The sequence below is a fragment of the Leopardus geoffroyi genome, chromosome A1 (assembly GCF_018350155.1).
Source record: "Leopardus geoffroyi isolate Oge1 chromosome A1, O.geoffroyi_Oge1_pat1.0, whole genome shotgun sequence".
Classification (NCBI taxonomy): Eukaryota; Metazoa; Chordata; class Mammalia; order Carnivora; family Felidae; genus Leopardus; species Leopardus geoffroyi.
Window position 1 is genome coordinate 208,427,141 of NC_059326.1, and position 23,437 is coordinate 208,450,577.

Genomic DNA, 23,437 nt, shown 5'->3' on the forward strand with positions numbered 1-23,437 from the left:
TGACATCTTCACAGACCTCATCCCCACCACCCCACGACGGGGACAACCACGGCCAGGGGCCGCCTCACCCTGGCTGTGCGTCTCGCCCTCTGCTGGGTGACTCAGCAGCTGTCTCCCTCCTACAGAGGTGTGGTTTCTTTCTTCATCTCTTGCATCTACGGGCTTGGGCTAATAAGACGTGGCAGAAGGGACCCGTGGCAGTTCCGAACCTAGGCTGTCAAAGGCATTCCACCTTTACTCCAGTTTATTCCTCGCCCTCTCCTCCAGTACGAAGGGCATGTCCACCTACCCGCTGGTCCCACAGGGGGGATGAGAGCCACACGGAGCAGACCCAAGTCACCTCATCGTCCCCACCGAGGCCATCCTAAATCAGCCAGCCGCCACCCGAGTGAACAGGGACAGCTGAGACCAGAAGAACCACCTGGCCAAGCCCGGCCGAGATCAGCAGAGTTGCCTGGCTGACCGCTCAATACACGAGAGCAATTAGTCCTTACTGGGGTATGACCCTGGGGCTTTGTGGCCGCCGGGCGTGGTTTTTGTAGCAGTAGACAACAGAGGGAGGGGAAACTGGGGCACCCACAGACCCAGCTTGAGATGGCCTCAGCCACCGACCCCAAGTCCGAGTCCTCAGCTTCAGAACAAAGTTTTCATCCCCACCGCCACCTCCACTGCAAACCCATCCCGTATCTCCTGGGTTTTGTTCACTGAAAGGGTGAAAGAGCCTTGCTCTTGGCTTAGGGTATACTGTCTCCTACCCTGTTCTCTGATCCTGAGCCCTTAGGTGATTAGTTCCTTTTGGGCCACCCTATTCTGGTGCCCTCTTGCCACCAGGATCCCTGCTGCCCCAGCCCACCACGGTGTCGCCCTTTCTCATCCCTTCTGGACCCGCCCAGGGTGGGGGCTGGGGGGCAAAGGGAGCTCACAATTCTTATCAGCTTCCACACTGGCTCCCAGGATCTCACCCCTGAGTCATCGCATTTTTCTCTGGAGAACACCTGCAGGGAACAGATCATCTACAACACAACTCTTGTGGCTTCAGCTCAGCTGGATATTTTGCTAAAATAACAATGGTTTTTGTTTGTTTGCTTTGTTTTGTTTTGGCTGGAGGCCATCTGTGCTATGAAAGCAGCCCCATAGTATCTTGGGAAACACTGGTCCTAGCAGTCTCCAAGGAAAAGGTGTTGAGGTGAAGGTGGTTGGGAGGTGGTAAACGCCACTTTCCAAGACATCTTCTGATCGATTCCCTGAAGGGGACAGAGAATACCGATATGTTGGCTTAAGGAATGTAAAATTCTGGGCTGAGAAAATGGCACAAAATATTGTGCAAAGACATGAAAATCCAGAGTTCAAAAAATCGTGTAGGATACAGACTGAAGAATATAAGATTGTAACAATATGATAATTCTGTATTTTCGAAGCTGATTGCTAGCAGGAATATTTTGCAATTAACTAAAATAGGTCACAAAACAAACAAGACCACACTTTCTACCACTTGGCTTTCCTGCAAACTGTACTCCCAAGGTGACCTCCATAGGAGAGAAGGAATTGCCATGACTGTTGCTGTTATGACCCTTGTCATTATTACCTCTATTGCTGTTATTCCTCCAGGAGGAAGGGTCCTGGTCATCAAAGGTCCCAAAGGCAGGAAGCAGAAGGCTGAAGCACAGAGTGAACGTGTCTAGTTTATTCATTTTTCAGAATAATTTTTTCTTCTTATTTTAGAAAGAGAGCAGGGGAGGGGGCAGGAGAGAGGAGGAGGAGAGAGAGAATCTCTTCTCACAGGCTCCACGCTCAGTGCAGAGCCCAACTTGGGGCTCGATCCCACAACCCTGGGATCACTACCTGAGTCAAATCAAGAGTCGGACGCTCAATCGCCTGAGCCATCCCGGTGCCCCATTTTTCAGAATTCGTAAAGTGCCCACACTGGGCTTGGCCCAAAGCTCGAAGTCTTTGCTGCACAAATGGTGCACACGTAAGAGGAGATTCATGACGGACTAATTATAGGCTCTTATGCGAGTTGGATCATATTTCCCTTCTCTTTGGGGACAGTGTTCATCTCACCTTTCCCTTAGCAAGTCCCATCCTGGAGATGTGCCAGTGAGCCAGCTGCCTGCAGGGTCACAAGCGTGAATAGCGCCGGGGCATGGCCGACGGCTCAGAGGAAGCAGTCCCGCGTCTCTGGTTCTTGCCCAGACACTCGGACCATGCTGAGGGCACCCCCTGGCCCGGAACAGCCTTAGAACAGCACTGTTCTATCCCTGCAAGGGATCATTTCTACTGTTCCCTTGCAGGGATCCCTTGCAGGGATCATTTCTACTGTTCGTTACTAATTGTGTTAGTGTCCCTTTGTGGACATCGCCTCTGTCAGGATCCGGAACACCGCCCCCAAATGAACACCAGACCGAATGAAAGAGTTCTAGCCTTCTCATCTCTTTTATTCAAGTTCCCTACAGACATCCCCCCTCGCTTGAAACAAAAATGACAGTGACCAACCTCAGTAATAACACAAGTGCCTTTTAATCTGCTTATTTTGGAAGCTTCATATTCATCTCCTTGAGCCAATGTTTACCGAAAGAGAATGGTCAGCTCCCCAACGCGCTCACCCCAAGCTACCTATCCCACTCCAAATGATGCCAAAAGGGCCCAAACAAGTCTCTTTGGGGAGAAAAATTTTTGGAAGTGTGCAAAGAATTCAGGGATGTCCGCGCCAACTGGCAAAAGTATACTGTGCGGACAATCTGCAGCTATAAAAATATACACATACAAAAAGACAGCTACAAAATCATGGTGCCCATTTTCTTAGATTTCCATTATAAAAAGTAGGGGTTTTCCATTAAAGGTAAACTTGGGGGGGGGGGCAGCATTATAACTGTGATTCCATGTCTAGTCTCCCCTCATCCTTATTTTCATGGAATAGAGCACACTGAACTAGCCACTGAGGAGTGGAAGGGGTTAATCCTAATAATTCTCGGACCAAGGTGAGAAATTCGAGGTTCAAGGTCAAATGGTCATTCTGCTGTCAGTAGGAGTGTCATGAGTCAGGGAAGGAGGGAAGTATTTTAATCCTGCCCTTTGGCCCTTTGGGTCTCTATTTTTTTTTTTTTTTCTTTCTTTTTTTATGCACTATGAATCACAACACAGTCATTGAGCTACAGCAGACAGGCTCTGGAATTTGCATTGATGTGTGATCTCTGGCAGCCCCTACACATTCAATGGAGAAAATTCGATGCTTCCTACACAGAGTATTCCGCTGGGTTTGGCCCACAGAGTGTCAGCAGGAAAGGCCACACAGGGACTCCTGTCTTGGGTCTCGTTTCTCATCAGAGCGTACTCTCTCCTTGATGAGAGGAAACACACCTGGTCCCCGTGCCTCTGCGTATGGCATCGGGCAGGGGCTCGGGGCCCCTGGGATTCTCAGGATAGAAGGCTGTGTCCCTTGGGCAAGGCCAGCTGGTGTTACTTGGCTCCACAAGTGTTGATGTTTTTCCCATCCACGGCGTCTTCCACGAGGGAAATGTGGTAATCGGTGGACAGGGTAAAATGAGAAATACAGCCCACAAGGCCTCGCATGTATTGCCTGTTAGTGTGCAGAGCAATTTCCTTCATTCCACCTGCCAGGAAGCAAGAGGGAGAGGAGGTGAGCCAAAGGGGAGGATGTCTCTTTAGGACACCTGTCTACTGACCAAGGCGTCCCTTGGCTGACACGATGAGTGAGGGCTATGAGCCCCTTGAACTGCTCAGTGCACAGCATTTCTCCAATTAATGATTACCCCTGAAGGAACAGGTTGACTGATATCAATCTGACACACACAATCGCTATTTACACCCTCCTTGCATGTGATTTCTGACCCAATTGACCACTTACAGCCAAATAGTATCCAATAAAATTTGAAATGTTATATAATGTCAACAAAACGTAACATGTAAATGTGATGTCATCTTAAACAGAAAGAAATACACTGATATTGAATGCTTTCAATCAAGTGCACTTTTAGGAACTATCACATGGATAGAGACGTATTTTCAGGTTTCTGTATCTGCAGTAGCAGGTTCTAAACTATTTACAGAAACACCACTCATTCTAATTCTGAGAGGGCCAAAGAAAGATCCTCCTTCCTCAGAGGGAACTTTCGGAGCTATATTAAGCAGGTTCCTGTTCTATAAACAAGAAAAGCATGGTTTTCCTGGTGGCTCAGCCCAAAAGCACAAAAGCATCTAAGTGCTTCCTGCCCCCTCAGCGATGAGTCAGAAGTTCAGAAAATGGAAGAAGAGAATATCTGGCAGGCTTCCCAATTTCTAAGTATCTGATCCAGTGAAGTACACCGCTTTGGGGAACCCCACCATGAGAAATGGAAGATTAGTAAGAAAACACTGGCATAATTTAGACTTGGTCAAAGGTCACTTACCCACATACAGAGCTCCATTGATGTTGAGCTGCCTCATCATGCCAGGTGATTTGCCTGTTCTGGCCCCATAGTCATCCACAGTTATCTTTCCAGATTGGCCATCCCTGTAGAAACCATGATTTTTGGAGCTTCATTTAATTACCCTCCATTTTAATAAAACTGTATTCAAGTACCTACTCTGTGCCAGGTGCCATGCTAAATGATAGAGGTGCAAAAATGAACAAAAAATTCCTGGCCTACAGGAGTATATGGTCTACCGAGGCAAACAAAAAATCAAATTGTAAATGACCACATCATGCCCCCACTCTGCAGTAGAGGAATGCCAGTATGCTGTGCAATTACACAGGAGGAGAGAGGGTCAGGGAAAGCTTCAGAGGAGATTCTGAGTTTCGAAGGCTGGGTAGGTCAGGTGAAGGAGGAGGGTAATGCAAGCAGGAAGTGGCGATGCCAACAGGAGAAAAAACAGGGGACTGGTACAGATTAAGCACAGAGAATTCCAGAAGTGGGAGTAGAGCAGCCAGAAGCAGATGATGAAGGGCATCTCTGCTGACGGGAACCAGAGAAGAACGTGTAAGGGGAGAAGTGGTCGTGACATGATGGCACATGATGTGTTTGAATGCTATTCTAAGCAAAACGGGAAGCCAATGAAGCAGGTATTGTAGAGGGAGGATTACTCTAGGGGAGGACAAAGAACAGCTTAGAAGTTTCTAAAGGATTTAGAGAGTCACCCAGAAGGGACTCTGGGCATAGTGGAGTGGAGGTATTCATCTGTGGCAAGGGCTTTAACCATTTTCTAAGCTGATTTCCAAAACTACCCAGTCCCATGACCTTCAAAAAACTGCCTTTGTTTGTACAGCTTTTGGAGGGGGTGTACCAACACAGGTTGCACTTTTTTTTTTTTAAAGGAGTTCATTATTGATCTTCTAATGTTCCTTTTTTATAGCAAACTGTTCTTGTTTCTTGGGTTAATAGCCTTTCTTCCCTGACAACTGTAATATGTTTTATCATTTTTTTTCGTTCAAGTCTGTTTCCTTCAAATTGTTTTGTTATGTTAATTTGTTGTGATACCCATCTTTTACACTGGAGACTTTTTTCAAATGCCCAGTGATTTCTGACTGCCACTTCATAGTCAAGTGAAGAAAAAAAGCACTAAAAAGCAGATTGGAAGCTCTGTGTGCAGGATGGGCTCTGTTGACTGTGTGATGGGCTTCATTGTGCTGTGATCTGGCTCAATCATTTTCCTGGGGGACATGTGAATTTTCTACTTCCTTTATTGTGGAGTATAGGCATGGCTGCCAGCGCTCTGTAATCTCACTGGAGGAAGAATTACAGGGTTCTTAATATTCAATATATGAGCTTGAACACGTCCCCAGCCCAGTATACGGTCCAGTATTTAGTTATGCCTAGTGCCTCCCATTCCAGACCCTATTTCACTCTTCCAAAGAACTGCCTTTCATTATTTTCCCATGGTTAGGCAAAGGGAAGTGTGCCAAATATGGGAAGTAGAAAAGAAGTTTGGGGTCTAACTCTTCAAGTAAATTCAAGTACATTTTTTAAAACCGATCTTCCTGCTTTTAGCCCCTCCTTCACCTTCCAGAGGTTCCTGGCTCTACCTCCTTTTTGGGGGTACACTAATATAAATCTGTCGCCTGGGCCTCACATCTTGGTAGCAACTCTTCTAGTAACTAGCTTTGGAGGTAATTCTGTTCTGTCCTCACCCTCGATACCACATACTGCCTCCCCATTTTGGATATGCTTTTTTTGGATCTCACACCTGAATGCCATGATGGGCAATGCCCACAGTAGTTCGCTTTGCCTGACCTGCCGTTTCCCCCCCTCCATTACTCTAAAAAATTCCATTTTTCCTATTTCATCTCATCAGTTCTAAGAATTTTTCATTTTGTTATATCTCTGAAATGAAGATACTTCTTACAATCACTGGCATCTTAGATTTGAAAAAACATGGTATCGGCTTCTAATATAATAAGTAATATACTTCGCTATTAGGTCCATTACTTATTGGCTACTGCCTCCCGTTAGAACGCAAGACCATCAAGGCAAGGGTGATGGTATTATTCGATGATGTGTCTCATGTGTCTGGAATAGCACTGCAGTAGATGAATGAACAAGTGAATGTGTGAAGCTTCAACATCCTCATCTGAAATGGGAGTAACTATGCCTATCCTACGAGGCTACTGATGAGAGATTATACGTGCAAAGCACGGAGCATGGTACCTGATATGCAATTGCTGTACAAAGAGTAGTAGAGGAAGATGCTGCTATTGTTACCAATACCATCATCGTTCTCATCTGTAAAACGAAGATCACAAAACCCAAGTTGCTGTGAATATTGACCAAGATAAAGTATGTAAGGCACGTGGCATCTTGAAGAACCTTAACAAATGAAGATTTGCTTTCTCTTTTCTGCTAGGATTAATTCCTACAAGACCAGGATTACTCAGAGCAAGACAATGTAGGAAGCAGAGCTCCCCTTGGAGATCTCTTCTTCATTAATTCTTCTATTTCTGACTCTGAAGCCTGCTTCAGAGAATTAAGGTATTCATCCAACCCTTCTAGTTATAGTTGAAACCCATGGCCTTAACCCAGTTCCTGCTTGGTTCTGTTGTACTACCCCTTCTAGGCCTATCTGCTCCTCTGGGGCACAATTTATAACATCTGCTTGAATCCTCCCATCTCTCCAGTTCCTGGTTAGTTCCTTCTGTTCAGTCCTCACTGCAATCTAAGACCCACAGGCAGAGATATCAATGATTACAATAATAACAGTCAGGTCTACTAAATCATTTTTGTGGTGCCAAGCTCAGTGCTTTGACATTCAAAGTCTTTCTGTTGGAACATGCCCTGTCTTATCCCTCTAAAACATCTGAAATCCTAGCTGGGGTGGGCTGCCACTCCATGGGGTGGGATGGAAAGAGCTTTGATCTAAGATTCTAATTTTGGTTCTGCTCACAGAGAGTTGTATAGTCTTGGGAATGTCACTTGACCTCTGTTCCCTGAGATGTCTAGGAAGTGCCTAGAATCCCCACCAGTGTGTATCTTGATGAGCATAATCAAACCACAACAATTTGGAGGATTTAATAATCATTCCACAATGTCTGACTATTCCACCAACCTTCTCGATTCAAGGAAATTAACAACAGGTGTCCTCTGATGTTCCCAGGATGGGAATTAAAGGGATCAAATGTGGTATTTCATATTCCTTTGGATGATTCTGAGTGAGCCCTTTTACAGATGAGTAAAGAGAGAAATATGAAGAACTCAGAAGCTACATTGTAGTATCTTGAAGTTGAACTACGAGCATTTAAATTTATATCCTAGAATATATTTGAGACCAACATTATAAATACTCACTATGGGAAAGACATTTCCTTTTTTCAACCAGTCAGAGCTAGGGCTTCATAAAAATCACTGTCTCTTTTCAAGGGCTTTCTGAAACCCCCAGGCAGTTGGCATGGCTCTGCCTCTTTATCGTTACACATCTTTTCAGGCATCAGAGGTAGGCAAAATGGGCAGGACACTGGGGTCCATCGACGCTACTCCCACCACAGCCTACATGTGAGCTGAGCCAGAAACTGATCATGGTAGCCCCATGTTTCCCAAGCCTTACTCATGACCTCACCCACCAACCTCCTCACGGAGGGCTACGGTAAATGCTCAGGGAACCTGACCCAAAGACTCTGTTCAGTTCATCTCCTAGAACCTTCATCTAACATGGCAAGAGTGAATTTTTTTTTTGCATTTCTTTTTTTTAATTAATTAACTCATTTTTTCATTTACATCCAAGTTAGCATATAGTGCAACAATGATTTCAGAAGTAGATTCCTTAATGCCCCTTAGCCATTTAGCCCATCCCTCTTCCCACAACCCTCCAGCAACCCTCTGTTTGTTCTCTATATTTAAGAGTAAGAGTGCCACTTTTTTATAGAGCTAAGTTTAAGCCTGGTGCTATTTGGTTTCTCAGAATATACTGTTAAGAATATGGACACAGGTAGTAAAACTCATTTTAAAGGAATCATTCACCCAAAGTTAATCAGAAGTCAAGGTAGTGACCTCTGTGAGAGGGGAAATATGTAATTGGGGCAGGTTACACACAGATTCTAAGGCTCTGTAATGTCAAAAAAAAAAAAAAAAAAAAAAAAAAAAAGGAAAAGTAGGCAATTGCCTACACAATGAGAGTTGAAGCATTTCTTAAAGTCCACATGCCCGGAAATCTTATCCCACTAGAGATATCTAGCTCTCACTAGATAGCAAGGCCCCCTTCCACTTTAGCCATCAAAGAGTTCTTTCTCCAGAAGGTCACTGTCGAGTGAAGATTTGGGAGTTCAGCTTCCCTAGTCTGCCAGTGTTTGGGAAAAGTAAGGCGGAAGTCAGTAACAAAATGCCCCAAAAGACCCAGGTCAGAAGTAGTAGGATGCCAGGCAAGGTTGGGGAACAGGACACTGGGGCTAAAGGGACTGGGATAGCACATCGACCTCTGTCTCACCTTTTGGTAGGTACTCACCTAACAGCCTTGACTCGGTGCCACCGACCATCATTGAAGGAGCCATTAACCATGATGGATGCCACACCACTGCCCAGGTTATAGCTGACAGCGTGGGGGAAGAACAAGACAGACAGAATGAAGTACTATACTACAGGCAGCCAAGCGTGCACAAACGATTCTCATCGCGAACATTCTTTGGGACTCAGAATGCAGTTTTCTTAACACGAAACAAAACAATGTTATAAAAAGCATTAGGTTTCCAGGCTAGGCCATGAATGATTAAAAAAAAAAAAAAAAGTTTTCTTTAAATCTTAGTTGTAGTAAAATACACATAACATAAAACTTACCATTTTAACCGTTTTTAAGGGTAGAGTTTAGCAGTGTTAAGTATGTTCACATTGTTGTGCAAGCAATGACCAAAGCTCTTTTTATCTTGCAAAACTGCAACTCTGAGCCCCATAAGATACAACACGCGATCCACCCTTTCCCCAGACCCTGGCAAACACCACTCTACTTTCTGTGTCTGTGACTTTGACTATTCTTGGTCCGTCATATAAGTAGAATCATACAGTGGTTATCACTTTGTGAATGGCTTATTTCACTTAGCATAACGTCCTCAAAGTGTTTGTCTGTTTGGGCCCCATGTACAGAAGCGTCAGTACCATAGTATCGGGAACAAGAAGGGTTTTATCATTTGTAATGTGTGCTACTAGGTTTAATGATGTCTCTTGAAAATTAAGGTTCACCCAGAACCTCAGAATGTGACCCTACTTGGACATAGGGTCTTTGCAGATGTAATAATCTAAGTTTATGATGAAGTCATACTGGAATAGGGCAGCTCTAAATCCAATATGTCCTTATAAAAAGGGAATTTTTGGACAAAGAGAGACATGCATGGGAAACTGCCACACGAATATGGAGGCAGAGACTGAAATGATGCATCTATAAACCAAGAAACACCAAGAATCGCCAGCAACCACTGCTACGTGGGAGAAAGGAATAGAACATTCTCCCTCAGAGGCTCTAGAAGGAACCGACCCTACCAACACCTGTGTGTCGGACTTCTATCTTCCAGAATGGAGAGAGAATTAATTTCTATTGTTTTACGTCACCCAATTTGTGGTAACAGTCATGGCAGCTCTCAGAAACTAAGACACGTGTTTTCGCCTTTTGAAAAACAAAACAAAACAGGACGTTGCGGAGTAGGCTGAGCCCCAAAGAGATCAGGGGAACTTACCTGAAAATCCCCAAACTAACGTATAGGACTTAACTTGGTCTCTTATCTGCTCCTCCCTCCCCATTTTATTCTGACATCAGATCTACTCAGTAGCTTTGTATTTTCTAGTGCAGTTTCCAGATACCCTCCTACCCCGGGGGTATCAGAAGACGTGCACATGTTGTTTACGAGAGAGAAATATCCCTCTTAGTCCAGTGTTCGTTCAATAATTCTAATTTAATTCGATTCAACAAATATTTGGTGAGTGACTACTCCAGGCTGGGCACTGGGCCAACTGCATAGACCTCCCCTTGATAATGTAATAAAGCCTGTGTAATCATGCTCTTCGAAGAAAATGTGTTCCACCAGGACACCTCTCTCTTCATCTTAGAAGAGGACCTATCTCTCCATTACTTCACTGGCCAAGAATTAGGCATGTTGAAAGGAAACCTGGATTAGTTACTGAGCTCCTGCATGCACTCGCTCTGAGAAGACAGCAAGAACAGAAAGCACTTGGCTTTCCCAGGGAAAGCACTATCGGTCCTTCCTGTAATAATGGCGGCTCAACGGAGTCACACAGCCCATAGACACTGAACCAGGCACAGAACCTGGGCGACTTGACGAACCAGGAGACACAGTTGTCACTCTGATCCTGAAAAGTTTACTGCTTTCTAATGAATTTTCCCACATCCTGTGTCCCCTTGTACGAAGCAGCCTGCAGGTGGAATTGTCAGATTTCATTATTTAGTGGCCAAATACTTTTTGAAGAAACGAACGAATACGAAGCAGGGCCAAGAGCTGCTTGGCAGCAACTGAGCTGAATTACTAGTGTGGCTTTTAGGAAAGGTAGCACAGGGTAACAGAAAGAGCATCAGCTCTTGGATCGGACTAGCCGGCCTTGATTCCCAGCGTTGCCAATGACTAGCTCTGGGACGTTGGCCATTTGCCTGATCTCTCTAAGCCTGTTTCCTCATCTGTGAAATGGGAGTAATATCTTCCCTGAAGGACTGCAGGGAATATTATATACAAAGAGCACAGCACACAGTAAGATCCAAATGACCCCATTACCCCAAACATATGCGGTCTTTAATGCAGCTCATATTCAGGGTTGACAATACATCTGCAGGAACCAGTAATGAGAAAGTTGCCACCAAGAGTTAAACTCATCAGGCCTCTTCTGGAAGAGTAGTCATGTGTGACAGTAAACCCACAGTCTGTCAATATGTAACTAAAAAGGCCAGGAACACCAAGTTTCTGAATCAGGGTGACTTGGGTAAAATCTCAGGGACGCTAGACTGGAACGAGATTGTGATCCAGTGAGTGGAAACCTTTCAGTTGATAAGGCTCCTGTTCATGCAAAGAGCCCGAAAGTGCTCAAAGGAGTCAACACTGAACGTGGCAGACAGGAATCCAGCCCTCATTGTGGGGTGGAGGTTGGAGGGGCCGCTCGGTTGGCATCTCCACGACCTGACTCTCCAATACCCACCACCACTCTATCTCACCCTCCAAATAACCTCTTGCCTCTCCAGACACCCTGTCACTCTGGAATATCTGCTTTTTGCAATGATAAAAGACCAAGAACAGTGGTTACCTGTATTGGGAGAGGGCATGAGGGAGCTTCCCTGGGTGAGGGAAATGTTCTCTATCTTGTTCTGGGGGTGGTTACACAGGCATCTACATGTTTAAAAATTTACCAAAATCAGGGGCACCTGGGTGGTTCACCCGGTTTTAAGCGTCAGACTTCAGCTCAGGTCATGATCTCCCAGCAGTTCTTGGGTTTGAGCCCCACGTCGGGCTTTGTGCTGACAGCTCGGAGCCTGGAGCCTGCTTCAGATTCTGTGTCTCCGTCTCTCTCTGCCCCTCCCCCTCCTCCTCTCTCAAAAATAAATACACATTAAAAAAATTTTTTTTAAATGTACCAAATTCATCAAGCTGTATACCTAACATTTGTGTACTTTATGTAAATTATACCTCAGGTGTTTTTTTTTTTTTTTTTTTAAGGTGGAAATATAGAATGAATGAACAAATGAATGTATGTCTGGCTTCTCTAACAATGCCTTGTTAATCTGGTTAGCATGAATTGCTTATTTTAGTCCAAATTTACCTACTTAACTTGCTGTGCACGAGAAGCTATGGGGCTGAGCACCAAGGGGGGGGGGGGGCTGGCTCGACAAGCCACCAGGTGAGGCCTTTTGGAAACCACTCGGCTGCCTCCATGTGGTGACACCCCTGCTTAGTCACGTTCCCTTCGAACTGTAGCACAGGGCACTTTGCTAATGGCACATCTCTTCCTTTTTCTCTCTTGCCTGAAAATGTTATCAAGGTCACACGGAAACAGTGGGAAAGACGGTCAATCAAGCGATTGTCACAAACCTGTTCACTGGGTTTTATGCCCCATATCCAACCATAAAGCGTAATGAAAACAGCCAGTATCCACACACTTGGATTCCCTTTCTTCTACTTAATCTTGCACACGGAAACACAGAAAACATTTGCTCAAAGATCACAATTTTAATAACCATTACCACTAACTGCTAGATATGCCAGGCCCTGCATTCTGTGAATTAACTCCTTCAATGCTCACAACTGTTTCCTTTCACAGAGGTCAGGTGACCTGCGAGAGGTCACACAGCCATGGGAATGGTGCAAACCTGACTCAGAAGCCCACGCTTTTGATCATTTCAGACACTGTTTCTTAGGGCGTGGTTCCTGACGGCACCCACTAGGACCTGGTCCAGCAGAATCTCTGGGGGTGGTCCCAGGAGTCGACCTCCGAGAGGAGCTCCCTGCTGACTCTGTACATTGACATTTTCAACCCACTGGCCTGAACTCTAATTCCTCTCTCTGCTCAGCCTCCCGTAGCCGAGCTTCCTACGCAGTAGGTGCTGGGTGAATGGATGTGGGAAGGAACTGCCCAGAGGAAGGAAAAGCAGCAGAGGCAACAAGGCTGTGGCCCCAGACCCAGGGGCGGGCGCAGATGTGTGCCTTGGTGGGGGTGAGGTGGGTGATCCCTTACACAGGACACAGCTAGAACTCCAAGGCTTAAGTGAAAAACACTGGGCCCATTTTCAGAATCCCGAGGAAGAACTGGTAGCCTAACAAAAATGGCTGGGATGCCGTGGAATTGTCAGAAGTGTCTCTGGGGGTGTGGGAAGTGGGGGTGGCCAGCTGCGGGAGCCAGAGGGAGAGCTGTGCTGGGAGGGCCCTGGGCCGAGCTCCCATGATTGGGCTGAGTGGATGGGTTTTAGCTGGCGGTTTAGGGGGAAGCGGGGCCTCCCACCCACGGCCCAGCTACTGTTTCAGTTCCCTTTTCTGGGCACAATCAAGCACTTGAGGCCTTGGTGAGGTTAACCACAGGAAAACCACAAGAAAATGGCTTCGCGGCAGCCAGCCTGAAAGTGGGGTGTGAAGAGCTCTGCCTTTGACCTCGGGGCCAAGCGGGGGAAGGGGGACCAGCAGGTGAGAACTGCTCCCACCGGCCAGCCTCTAGCTTCCAACCACACGTGCTCTCACTAGAACCCGGCAATCACAGGACTGCATGGCTTAGCGTGCTCTGCTGTCTGGGGGCAAGCGTGATGTTGGGCAAGTGACATTTCCTCTCAAGATGCCTTTTGTTCAAACTGAAAAAGACTTAACGGTTATTCTACTCTGGCTGTCAGTAACCCCAGTGCATGATCCACAGAAGCCTTGGAATTAAATCTTCCCCTTCTCCACAGGTCAGTCATCTTTGTTTTAATTCCAACTGATGCCCTATCATGTAGTGAATTTGTGCTAGTCACCAGAGGAGGAATTAAAAAAGGGAAAGCCAGATAAATTCCTACCCCCGTGGAGCAGACAGACGATCTAGAGACATGCAGGGGTTTCAAACATTAGCGGACACAGAGTCACTTGGGGAAACCGTTAAAACAGAATGCTGGGCACCCCCCCTAAGTCGGGGGCGGGGCTGAGAATCTGCATTTCTAACAAGTTCCCAGGTGACACGGATGCTGCTGGTCCACAGACCACTCTTGGGGGAGAGGGGCAGAGGGACAGAATCTTAAGCAGGTTCCATGCTTAGCAAAGAGCCTGACACGGGCTTGATCCCCGACTCCGGGATCACGACCTGAGCTGAAATCAAGAGTCGGACACTCAACACACGGAGCCACCCAGGTGAACCTGGACAAGTTATTTCTAAGCTCGAGTGAGGATGTAGCATCAAAATCTCTACAGAAGCTTTTTCATATCACACAAGCCAGTGCCTGCCTGGAGAAACCCAGCTCCCGCTCAGTGTGGCGGGGAGCAGTGGTCTAGGAAACCCTTTTGCCACTTCACAACCATCCATTTGACAAGTTTGAGAATAGTCTAAAGTCACTCAAAAGAGGTAAGAACTTCTGGGACTGCCTTATCAGTATCACCCAAGAAGCATTTACAGAAAGCCAAATGTTGGGTCGACCTACTGACGTATGAATCTGTGCTTTGCTCTTCTTTGCCATGGGAGATTGGAAAGCACGCATTCTCTTTCCAAAGGCTGCAGAGCTAATAGGGAACAGAGTCATAATTTACATCCAGGTCTCGCGACCTTCGATGGCTGCATCCGTCTGAGCTAGCTTGAGCTGAAGAGTCATATCCATGCTTGGCGCTATCAAAATCCTCTCTCTATGACTTCCTAATTTCCAAGTGGGGAGCATATGGCTGCAACATACTAGAACAGGGGTCAAAAAACTTTCCATGAAGGGCCAGATAATAAATATTTTAGGCTTTGCGATACAGTCCCCACTGAAACTACTCAAGTGTGCCAGTGTAGCACGAAAGCAGTCAGATAATATATAAATGAACGAGTATGGCAGAATTCCAACAAAACTTCATTTACAAAATTGGGTGGGGGGCTACATTTGGTCCTCAGGCTATAATCTGCTGACTGCTGCTCTAGAAGATGGATGAAGCATTGAAACACCAGGAGCGTCAAGTAAGCCTGGCGCTTCAGGCAACAGTCAATTCCAGCAAAATGTGTGCTGGCTTACTTTGGCATGACTCTGTTTGGCATGATCAGCACTGAGAAAAATCGCAAGGTGATGCTGCAGACAGCTGGTGAGGGGGTTACCTGAACACCAGGGCTCCATCTCGAAGGCCCAAGGAAATGAAGTCACTGTTGGGTCTCATGGGGCTGTCTCCCCTCCACAACAACAGGCCATCTTTGGCAGTTGTCTTAAACCTCATGAATGCATTTGTTCTTGATCCTGATACCCTGGGGGAAAAAGACAAATAATTGCAACAAACCAACCAGTGCCCACCGATATCCATTCTGCATAATCCCAGTTTTGGCCACCAGCCCCAAGAAGCCAGGAATGAGGGTCATCTGGCCTTCCCGATACTTACTACCAGGAAATTAAAAATGGCATCACCGCCACGAGTCACAGTATGGGTCTAAAATGCTGGACTTCTCATTCTGCAGCAGTGTCCCCTCCCCACATGTGGTGAAACTCCACGAGGGAGTACTTGATGAGTCACAGAGTAGCCAGAGTCTGGCCAATACCAGCATCAAAGATGCACCACCCCGTATGCACACCTAGGTCTTTCCTCTTTCTTGTCCCACCTTCGTGGGGCCTTGGAAAAGCGCTCCTTATTCCCCAACAGAGAGTGAGTTTCTTAATTGCCAAGGGGTTCAAGTCAGCAGCCCTCTGGGCTATGATCATGGCCATCGATGGCTTGCTCTGGCAGGGACTGTCCTTTAGGGCAGAACAGGAGGCAGAGTGCCAGATGGGGCAGAGTGCCAGTCAAGGAAGGTGGCTTGATTGGATAATGATCTTGAGAGCTATTGGGACAGCAGCAGGGTGGGGAGGAAGAGGAAGCTGAGAGGAATGGAGGGATGCTCAGGCAGGGCAGCTCCCTGCCCCTACAGCCATGGCTGGGCATATAATCACATGCTTATGTGTTCTTATCAATTCTTGGGAATAGACCAGTTCAGAAATCTAGTCTCACTAAAGTGACCAGGGTTTTATCTAATAAAAGGAGAAGAGCAAGCATGAGGTCCTTACATCAAAGTGAGATAAAAGTAAACATAATTTAGCATTGCTCCTAATATGGCACTACTGGGAACGTCTCTTTTTCTATTTTCCTATCGCTCGTGCCATCCTTCTGTCTCACGTACCTGGTCAGGAGCTGTAGAGTATATGTCAGTGCAGATCTTCCTCAACTTACTATGGGGTTATACCCTGATAAACCCATCATAAATTGAAAATACCCTAAGTCAAACATGCATTTAATACACCTAACCTACCAAACATCATAGCGTACCTTAAACATGCTCAGAGCACTTACATTAGCCCACAGGAGAGCAGAATCATCCAAAACAAACCTTAACGTAAAGTGTTGAGTGTCTCGTGTAACTAACTGAATACCATACTGAAAGTGAGACACAGAATAGTTGTATGGAAACAGAATGGTTGTAAGTGCTTTTGTGGTTCACCCTCCTGATGGTGTGGCTGAATGGGAGCTACGGCCACTGCCCTGCACTATGAGAGAGGATCGTATCACACATCGTAGCCTGGGAGAAGACAGAAACTCAAAATTCAAAGTATAGTTTCTCCTGAATGCACATTACTTTTGCACCACTGTAAAGTTGAAAAATCATTCAGTCGAACCATCTTCACTCAGGGATTATCTGCAGTGAACAGGGGAGGGGACTTTTGTCTAGGTTTTCCAAGAGCCCGACCTACATAGAAAGAGATCAAGTTTACTGTCCCCATAGAGCACATTAGAGTGAAGCAGTGAGAAGCAGGGTCCATAATGGTGACTTTGCCACCAGGCCGGGTGCAGAGAATCCAGCCCTGGCCTACTCACTAGAGATCTGCTTTTTTCCATCTTTTATTCCAGGTCCCTTACTTCTTTTACTTGCTCTGGATACATTGATTAGTATAAGCTGATCATAATGGCTCCATTTCTCTTGCAGTGATTGGTTTAGGGGTGGCCATGTGACCAATTTTGTCCAATGAGATAGAGGAAATTTATCAGGAGGATTCTAGGAAAGATTCTTTTCCTTTTAAAGAGTCAGATGTTGGGGTGCCTGGGTGGCTCAGCTGGTGAAGCATCTGACTTCGGCTCACGTCATGATCTCATGGTTCATGAGTTCGAGGCCCACGTTGGGCTCTGTGCTGACAGCTCAGAGCCTGGAGCCTGCTTCGGATTCTGTGTCTCCCTCTCTCTCCACCCCTCCCCTACTCGAGCTCTCTCTCTCTCAATAATAAACATTAAAAAATAAAAACAAAAAAGGCACATGAAAAAAAAATGTTTACTTCCACTGGATATTTCCCTGATTTATAGCCATCTTATGAGCATCTTATGGACAGCTGTCTTATAACCATGAAGGGCGGGGCCGTTGGGGAACTTGTTGAGGATAACAGGGCAGGAAGATGGAAGAGACTTACTCTTTGATGATGCAGTTGAATCGCTGACTTAACCAACCCCGGAACCAGTCTAAGTCTGGACCGCTTGTTATGTGATGTGATAAATGCCCTTCATTTTTCAGACATTTTGAGCTGAGTCTTCTGTTACTTGCAGCCAAAGGCATCTGACTGAAACCGACCCTGATCTTGACTTCCACTTGCAGCTTCACACACATTGCATATACATGCGTGTACACGCAATTGCTTTGGTTTGGGGCCCTGCACCTCCTCCTCTCACCAAACCCCTCTACTCCCCCAAACCACCCGGTGCTTCTTACTAAGCACCAGGGTGCTCAAGACTTGGGCCCTCTTCACACTGCCTTGTTTTCTGGGGACTGAATGCCCTTCCGTTTTGGGGGGAGAAAGTGCTGAAGAAGGAAGAAGCTCTCTCTCGGCTGGGAATCCCTATTTCCTAAGGCCCCATGCAAAGACAACCTAGATAAATACAACCTGGAACTAAAGAAATGAAGCAATGCCTGCCTGGTGTGTGTTCCGAGTTACCAGGGACATCCAATGCCGCAAGAAAAGGTCTCGTTACTACTTCTGTCCCTTAAAAGCCCCCAGACTCCACCCTAAGAACTGGGTGCCTTTGGCTTAAAGCTTTGCCTTAGTCTGTTAAGACACAGTCAACCTGAAGATGAAGGAAAATTCTAGAATGATGGTGTTGGTGGCAGGGTTGGGGGGGGTGGGGTGGCACCCTATAAACTACAAGGAACCAGAGGAGGGAAAAGGAGAGAAGGGCAAACCAAAAGCACCAAAGATGCGTCTCACAAGGGCGAAGACTTGGCCTGGGCCAGCCTTTCCCTTGTCCTGTAAACATGCTCCAAACCAGGAGAATTGGACTGCAGAGCAGTGCTGGAGCTCCTGCCACCAGGGATTGAAAGCCACGGCTAGGACGTGGGCTTCTCCTTGTACCCACATGAGAGCTGAGAAGCCGCTCCCTGTGTGGGCCAGAGCCTGCAGAGGACAGAGGACCTTTGCTGAGGAAGATACAAAGCGGCACCTGCATTTGAAGACTGGCTGGCCGTGGGAAGACTGGCTGGCCGTGGGAACACCGGGGCGCTTGGGCTAATGGTTCCGGGCAGAACCGCAGACTGTGGCCACAAGACAACGTGAAGCGAACTGTCCCTCCCGGGGACTCATACTCATAACCTTCTTGCTTCTCAAAGCCCGAGTATCGCAAATCCTGGAGCTGGGTAGTTTCTCTCTCCAGGCCCTTTGACCAGAAAGGGTCTGGGCTGTTTGTAATGAGGTTGTTTGAAGGGCAGCATTTTTCAAGTTTAGTTTGTTTTTTGTTTGTTTTGTTCTGGTTTCTATGTTTATGGTGTGTGTGTTCCTCCCCCCCCCCCAAGGCCACAGCAAAAAGGACTTCTTTGACAGTTATCTTCCGGCAAGTAAGATAAGGAAAAGTCTGGGAAAGACTCAGAAATCTACCCCCACAGAGAAGAGAATGGTGCCTGCTGTAACTTCTTACCTCTTGAGGATGTCTGGATTGTCATAGATCAGGTAACTGCGGCCGATAAACTGTGGAATCTCGATGGCTTCTGTGATCGCTGAGACAGAACAGAAAATGGAGGTTACATGGAGTATGGCTCCCTTGACCCCAGCCCTCAACCACATGGCAGGAAAATACAAAGGAAGCCAGCTCCTGGAAATGGGACATTTAACAACCTGTCAGCCCCTTCCTCTTGGCTGCACATGCACTTGGCCAGGTTCAGAACTGCCTGTCGTGGCTGGAAGTTCGTGTCTCCCTGTGGTTGCCTCCCTGGGCCTGGCTGTCACTGCTATTGGCCTCAGCACTACTGAGAAGTCCTTGCAATATGTTGAAACTTGAACTGTGCCCAATTATTCTTGGAATCCAAAAAGCAGGTCCGGGGCCATGTGGGGAACAGCTGGGGATAACCCTAGATGCTCTCCAAGGGAGGCAGAGAAAACATTCTCCGAACAAAGCCCACCAGGACTGCATTGTTTGAAGCCAATCTGCCCCAGGACTCCTTCAGCCATGACCTCAAGAGATCGGTGAGGTGGGCAGGATAAGGTTTATGACTCTTTTTTTTTTTTTTTTTTTTTTTTAACAAATCACCTCCCAGTGTTACATTTCATAGGATCTTCACTACAATCCCATGAAGTAGCAGGGAGTATGAAGGAGGGTTGGTTATTCCCATTTTACAGAAGAGGAAAATGACGCACAGAATCATCAAGGATTTGCCCAAGATCACACAGCTAAGACAGCAAAAGACCATAAGCCAATGGGTTCTCCCTAATTCTGGCCCTCAGCCCACTCAGCAAAAGCTTTCCAGTATTTTAGAAGTACGTTTTCTTCTTTCTAATTTCTCATCACTTTGTTTTCCTTAGGAATCACCCGTTTCCACACAGTTAGCAATATCTTTTCCTCTTTAGAAATGACAGTTTAAGGAAATTAACATGGAATGAATCTTATTTTCAAAGAAATGTGTATGAAATGACAGACGAAAATCCAGCTTATTTTTTTATTTAATTTTTTGCAATGTTTACTTTTGTGAGAGTGAGAGAGAGAGAGACAGAGAATGAGCAGGGGAGGGTGGAGAGAGAGGGAGACACAGAATCCGAAGCAGGCTCCAGGCCCTGAGCTGTCAGCACAGATCCCAACGTGGGGCTGGAACCCATGAACCGTGAGATCATGACCTGAGCTGAGGTCAGATGCTCAACCAACTGACCCACCCAAGCGCCCCTAAGGCAGCTTATAAAACGAGTTCTAGTTTCACAAAAATACGCAGTTGACACAAAGGAGACACTGAGCTGACTCTACACCCAGGAGAGGAAGTGTGTAACTATCTGATACTATGAACAGTAGGAGAGTTGAAGCATAACTTCTTAAACATGGAGAGAGAGAGAGAGAGACAACAGCAAACGCTCAAACCCGATGACATTGAGCCCCAATAGAAGGTCCTCTGTTGGCAAGTTCCCAAAATCTTTTCATAAAAAATACAAAAAAAAAAAAAAAAAAAAAAGGAAGGAGGGAGAGAAGGAAGGAAGGGAGGAAACAAGAAAAGCAAAGGAAGAGAAGTGAAACGTTTAATATCGTTTCTGAGGGAACTATGAAGAAATTGATCTATTGCTCTCTGGTGCAGCACAGCCCTGGACAGGGGGCAGCCAGCTGAGAGGGCCTATTAGAACCCAGGAAGGCTCTTGTGCAGTAGCCCCCACTTACTCGTGGCTTTGCCGTCCACACTTTGAGTCGCTTGTGGTCGGCCGCGGTGCAGAGGGACATCATCCTCCCGACAACCCTCAGGAAGTCAGTAGGAACGTGACGCCTTCCACCTCACTCATCTCGTCACACAGGCATTTTATCATTTCATAGCATCACAGGGTGGGGACAGTCCAATAAGATATTTTGAGGGAGAGACGACAGTCATGTAACTCTTATTACGTGTGTTGTTACATGTATGTTCTATTTTATTATTAGTTATTGTTGCTAACCTCTTACTGTGCTTAATGTAGACATTAAACTTTATCGTAGGTAAGTGCTTACAGGAAAAAACATAGAATATACAGGATTCTGTACTGTCCGTGGTTTCAGGCATCCACTGGGGGTCTTGGAACGTTTCCCCCACAGATAAGCGGGGGGCTATTGTAGCTTAAAATTCTGGTCGCACCACCAGCCTCTCTCCCTTCTGGTTAAAGTGCGTAGGAGAAAGAGGGGAAGAAAAGGAGGGGAAATAGAGGAAAAAAGAGTGGGGTGCAAAACAGCACAAGTTGAGTAGAAAAACAAATGGGAAGAAGGAAAGAAAAGGGAAAGGTTCGAAAAGAAAACGATAAGGAAGGAAGGGAGATGGCGTGAAAAGAAAGGAGAGCCAGGTGGACAGGCAGCCTTCAGGTGGGGAAAGAAATCAGGGCAGGAAAGCCAGGCAGAGAGAGAAGGACCCAGAAGAACAGAAGCAGAAATGAGAGGGCAACAGTGGAAGAGGTAAAAGGGGGCTTGCAGCTAGGAAGCGGGCCCCTACTATCAGGATACGAGTGCCCAGAAGGAAAAGGGAGAGGCTATCCAAGCTGACGAGTCCTCGAGTCCTCGTTCTCAGAGCTAAACATAGCCAAGGCTCCCCTACTGGGCTTGGCTCGCCCCCAGGGAGAGAGGCACAGGCAGGGCCCATCCCTGCTGTTACTGGCCACGGACATGGGCCTGTGGCCAAGAGCCATCGTTCCCCTGGACTCCTTGAAATGGTCAGGATGTTCTTGTCACATGTCATCAGCTCTGCACACGGAGAGCCTCAAAGGGGTCCGTGTGAGCCCAGTCCGGCTGCCTGCTAAGCCCTCTGGCTCTGGGGCTCAGGCTCCTCCTGAGACAAGCTGGGAGACCAGCGCATTCTCAGGGCTGGTGGTTTTAGAGGGAGGATTCCCACTACCCTGGTAGAGTGTCCGAGGCCCACACCATTTCCCCGGATCCCTCTGCATGTGGTCGGCCCGTGCTGTGCCCGTGGCCAGGCCAGAACTCTCCCAGGCACGAACCCAGGGTGCTTTCCCAGTGTCTCGTGGAACGTACTGTACTTACTATTGAGGCAGTAGTTCCCACACTCTGCCAGGTGCCAGCATGGAACAGAATAGGGAAAGTCAGAATTCCACAGTCATTATAAAATCCCAATTCTCTTGGTTGCAGATCCCTGAAAACCAGCCTTGTTTCCCTCACAGATCCCTGCAGAGGGCCCAGCTCACCCTCGTAGGGGAAAGTGAGTAAGAATCCCAAAGGGACCACTGGGATCTTTCTCAGCAGGATTACACCAAGTCACAGACTCACCTCCCTAACTAAGTCTTCACTGAACAGTGGGGGTGGGGGTGGCGGTGGGCAAAGAAGAGATGTAAGTAAGTTGTCTGACACTTCCGAGGCACCCCTGACCTTCAACCAACAATCCCCATTTATTCTAAACCTACAGAAGTAGTTCTTTGCTAAAGAGTCACTTACCTTGTCCATGATTATTACTTTTCTTGCCTCTAGACTACATGTGAAAGAGGAAAAGACGAAAAGAGCTGCCTCTTTTCTCTCTGTAGTGGAAAAATACCACCCCAATTCCCACCTTCACCTCCCCTTTGGAAGATCCAAGAACCCTGCTTATTTTGTGATTAACAAACGTCAGGGGGATGCTCCAGAAATGACATGACTGAGTACAAAATGGAGAAAATGTACTCACTGTAGGCAGTACATATGGAGAAATATTAATTCCGTACTAAAACATTAGAGCCAGAAATGACCATCTTGGCCCTTTCTGGCCCTTGTGGTTTATTTAAATATTGTAAACACGACGATATTTTATCCTAATCTAATTTTTTTCTACATTGTCTTTTTTTTCTGCGGCAACTACACTAGTCGACAAGTATTTTTGTCACGTCTTTCCATTTATACCCAGAAGCTTGTGCCATCTGCTGACACACAAAAAAATACCCCAATGAATAGCAGCATCCAAGCCAGGCAAAGCGAATTTTCCACTTGAGGGACCTGAAATTCCCAAAAGACTCTAAATAGTTTGATGGGAGTGCTGGCTCTCTCACAGGACCACAGCAGAGGAAGGAGCTGGGGGGGTGTGATCTGACTTTCCCAACACCATCCCTCCCGATGGTGGCAACTCCCTCATCCACAGGGCAGCTCCATCCCTTGCTGGAAAGTTCTACTTGGCACAGAATTCTTGGTTACATGACGCCTACTCTGTAGGCACAGAGTGAACAACAACAGAATACCTTTTTCTTTATGACCAGCTGTCAAGGATCTCAAGAGCAACATCTAGGCCGACCACCCCCATGTTTCCATTGTTTAATGATACAGCATCCCAAGGGGAAAAACTTCCCTGTATTATGCATAATTAATATATTTTTTAATCTGTGGTTCTATATACTGAGTTTTCACATATTATGGTCTATATTTACT

General features: G+C 46.6%; 1 protein-coding gene across 3 annotated transcripts in view; it reads right to left on the minus strand.

Moving 5' to 3' along the window:
* Positions 1 to 2,417: 2,417 nt before the first annotated feature.
* The window catches only part of EGFLAM (EGF like, fibronectin type III and laminin G domains), a 179,526-nt gene continuing 158,506 nt past the window's right edge, over positions 2,418 to 23,437 (minus strand). The window contains exons 19-24 of one of the 3 annotated variants that reach the window (XM_045439803.1): positions 22,073 to 22,096; positions 19,019 to 19,097; positions 15,204 to 15,347; positions 8,926 to 9,009; positions 4,407 to 4,510; positions 2,418 to 3,611 (exon numbers count right to left, since the gene is read on the minus strand). In XM_045439803.1, coding sequence (XP_045295759.1) covers positions 3,457 to 3,611; positions 4,407 to 4,510; positions 8,926 to 9,009; positions 15,204 to 15,347; positions 19,019 to 19,097; positions 22,073 to 22,096 — 590 coding nt within the window. In that variant the 3' untranslated portion in view covers positions 2,418 to 3,456. Of the gene's footprint in view, positions 3,612 to 4,406; positions 4,511 to 8,925; positions 9,010 to 15,203; positions 15,348 to 19,018; positions 19,098 to 19,215; positions 19,351 to 22,072; positions 22,097 to 23,437 lie in introns of those variants that run through there. The other 2 variants (XM_045439806.1, XM_045439805.1) reach the window with 2 other exon arrangements.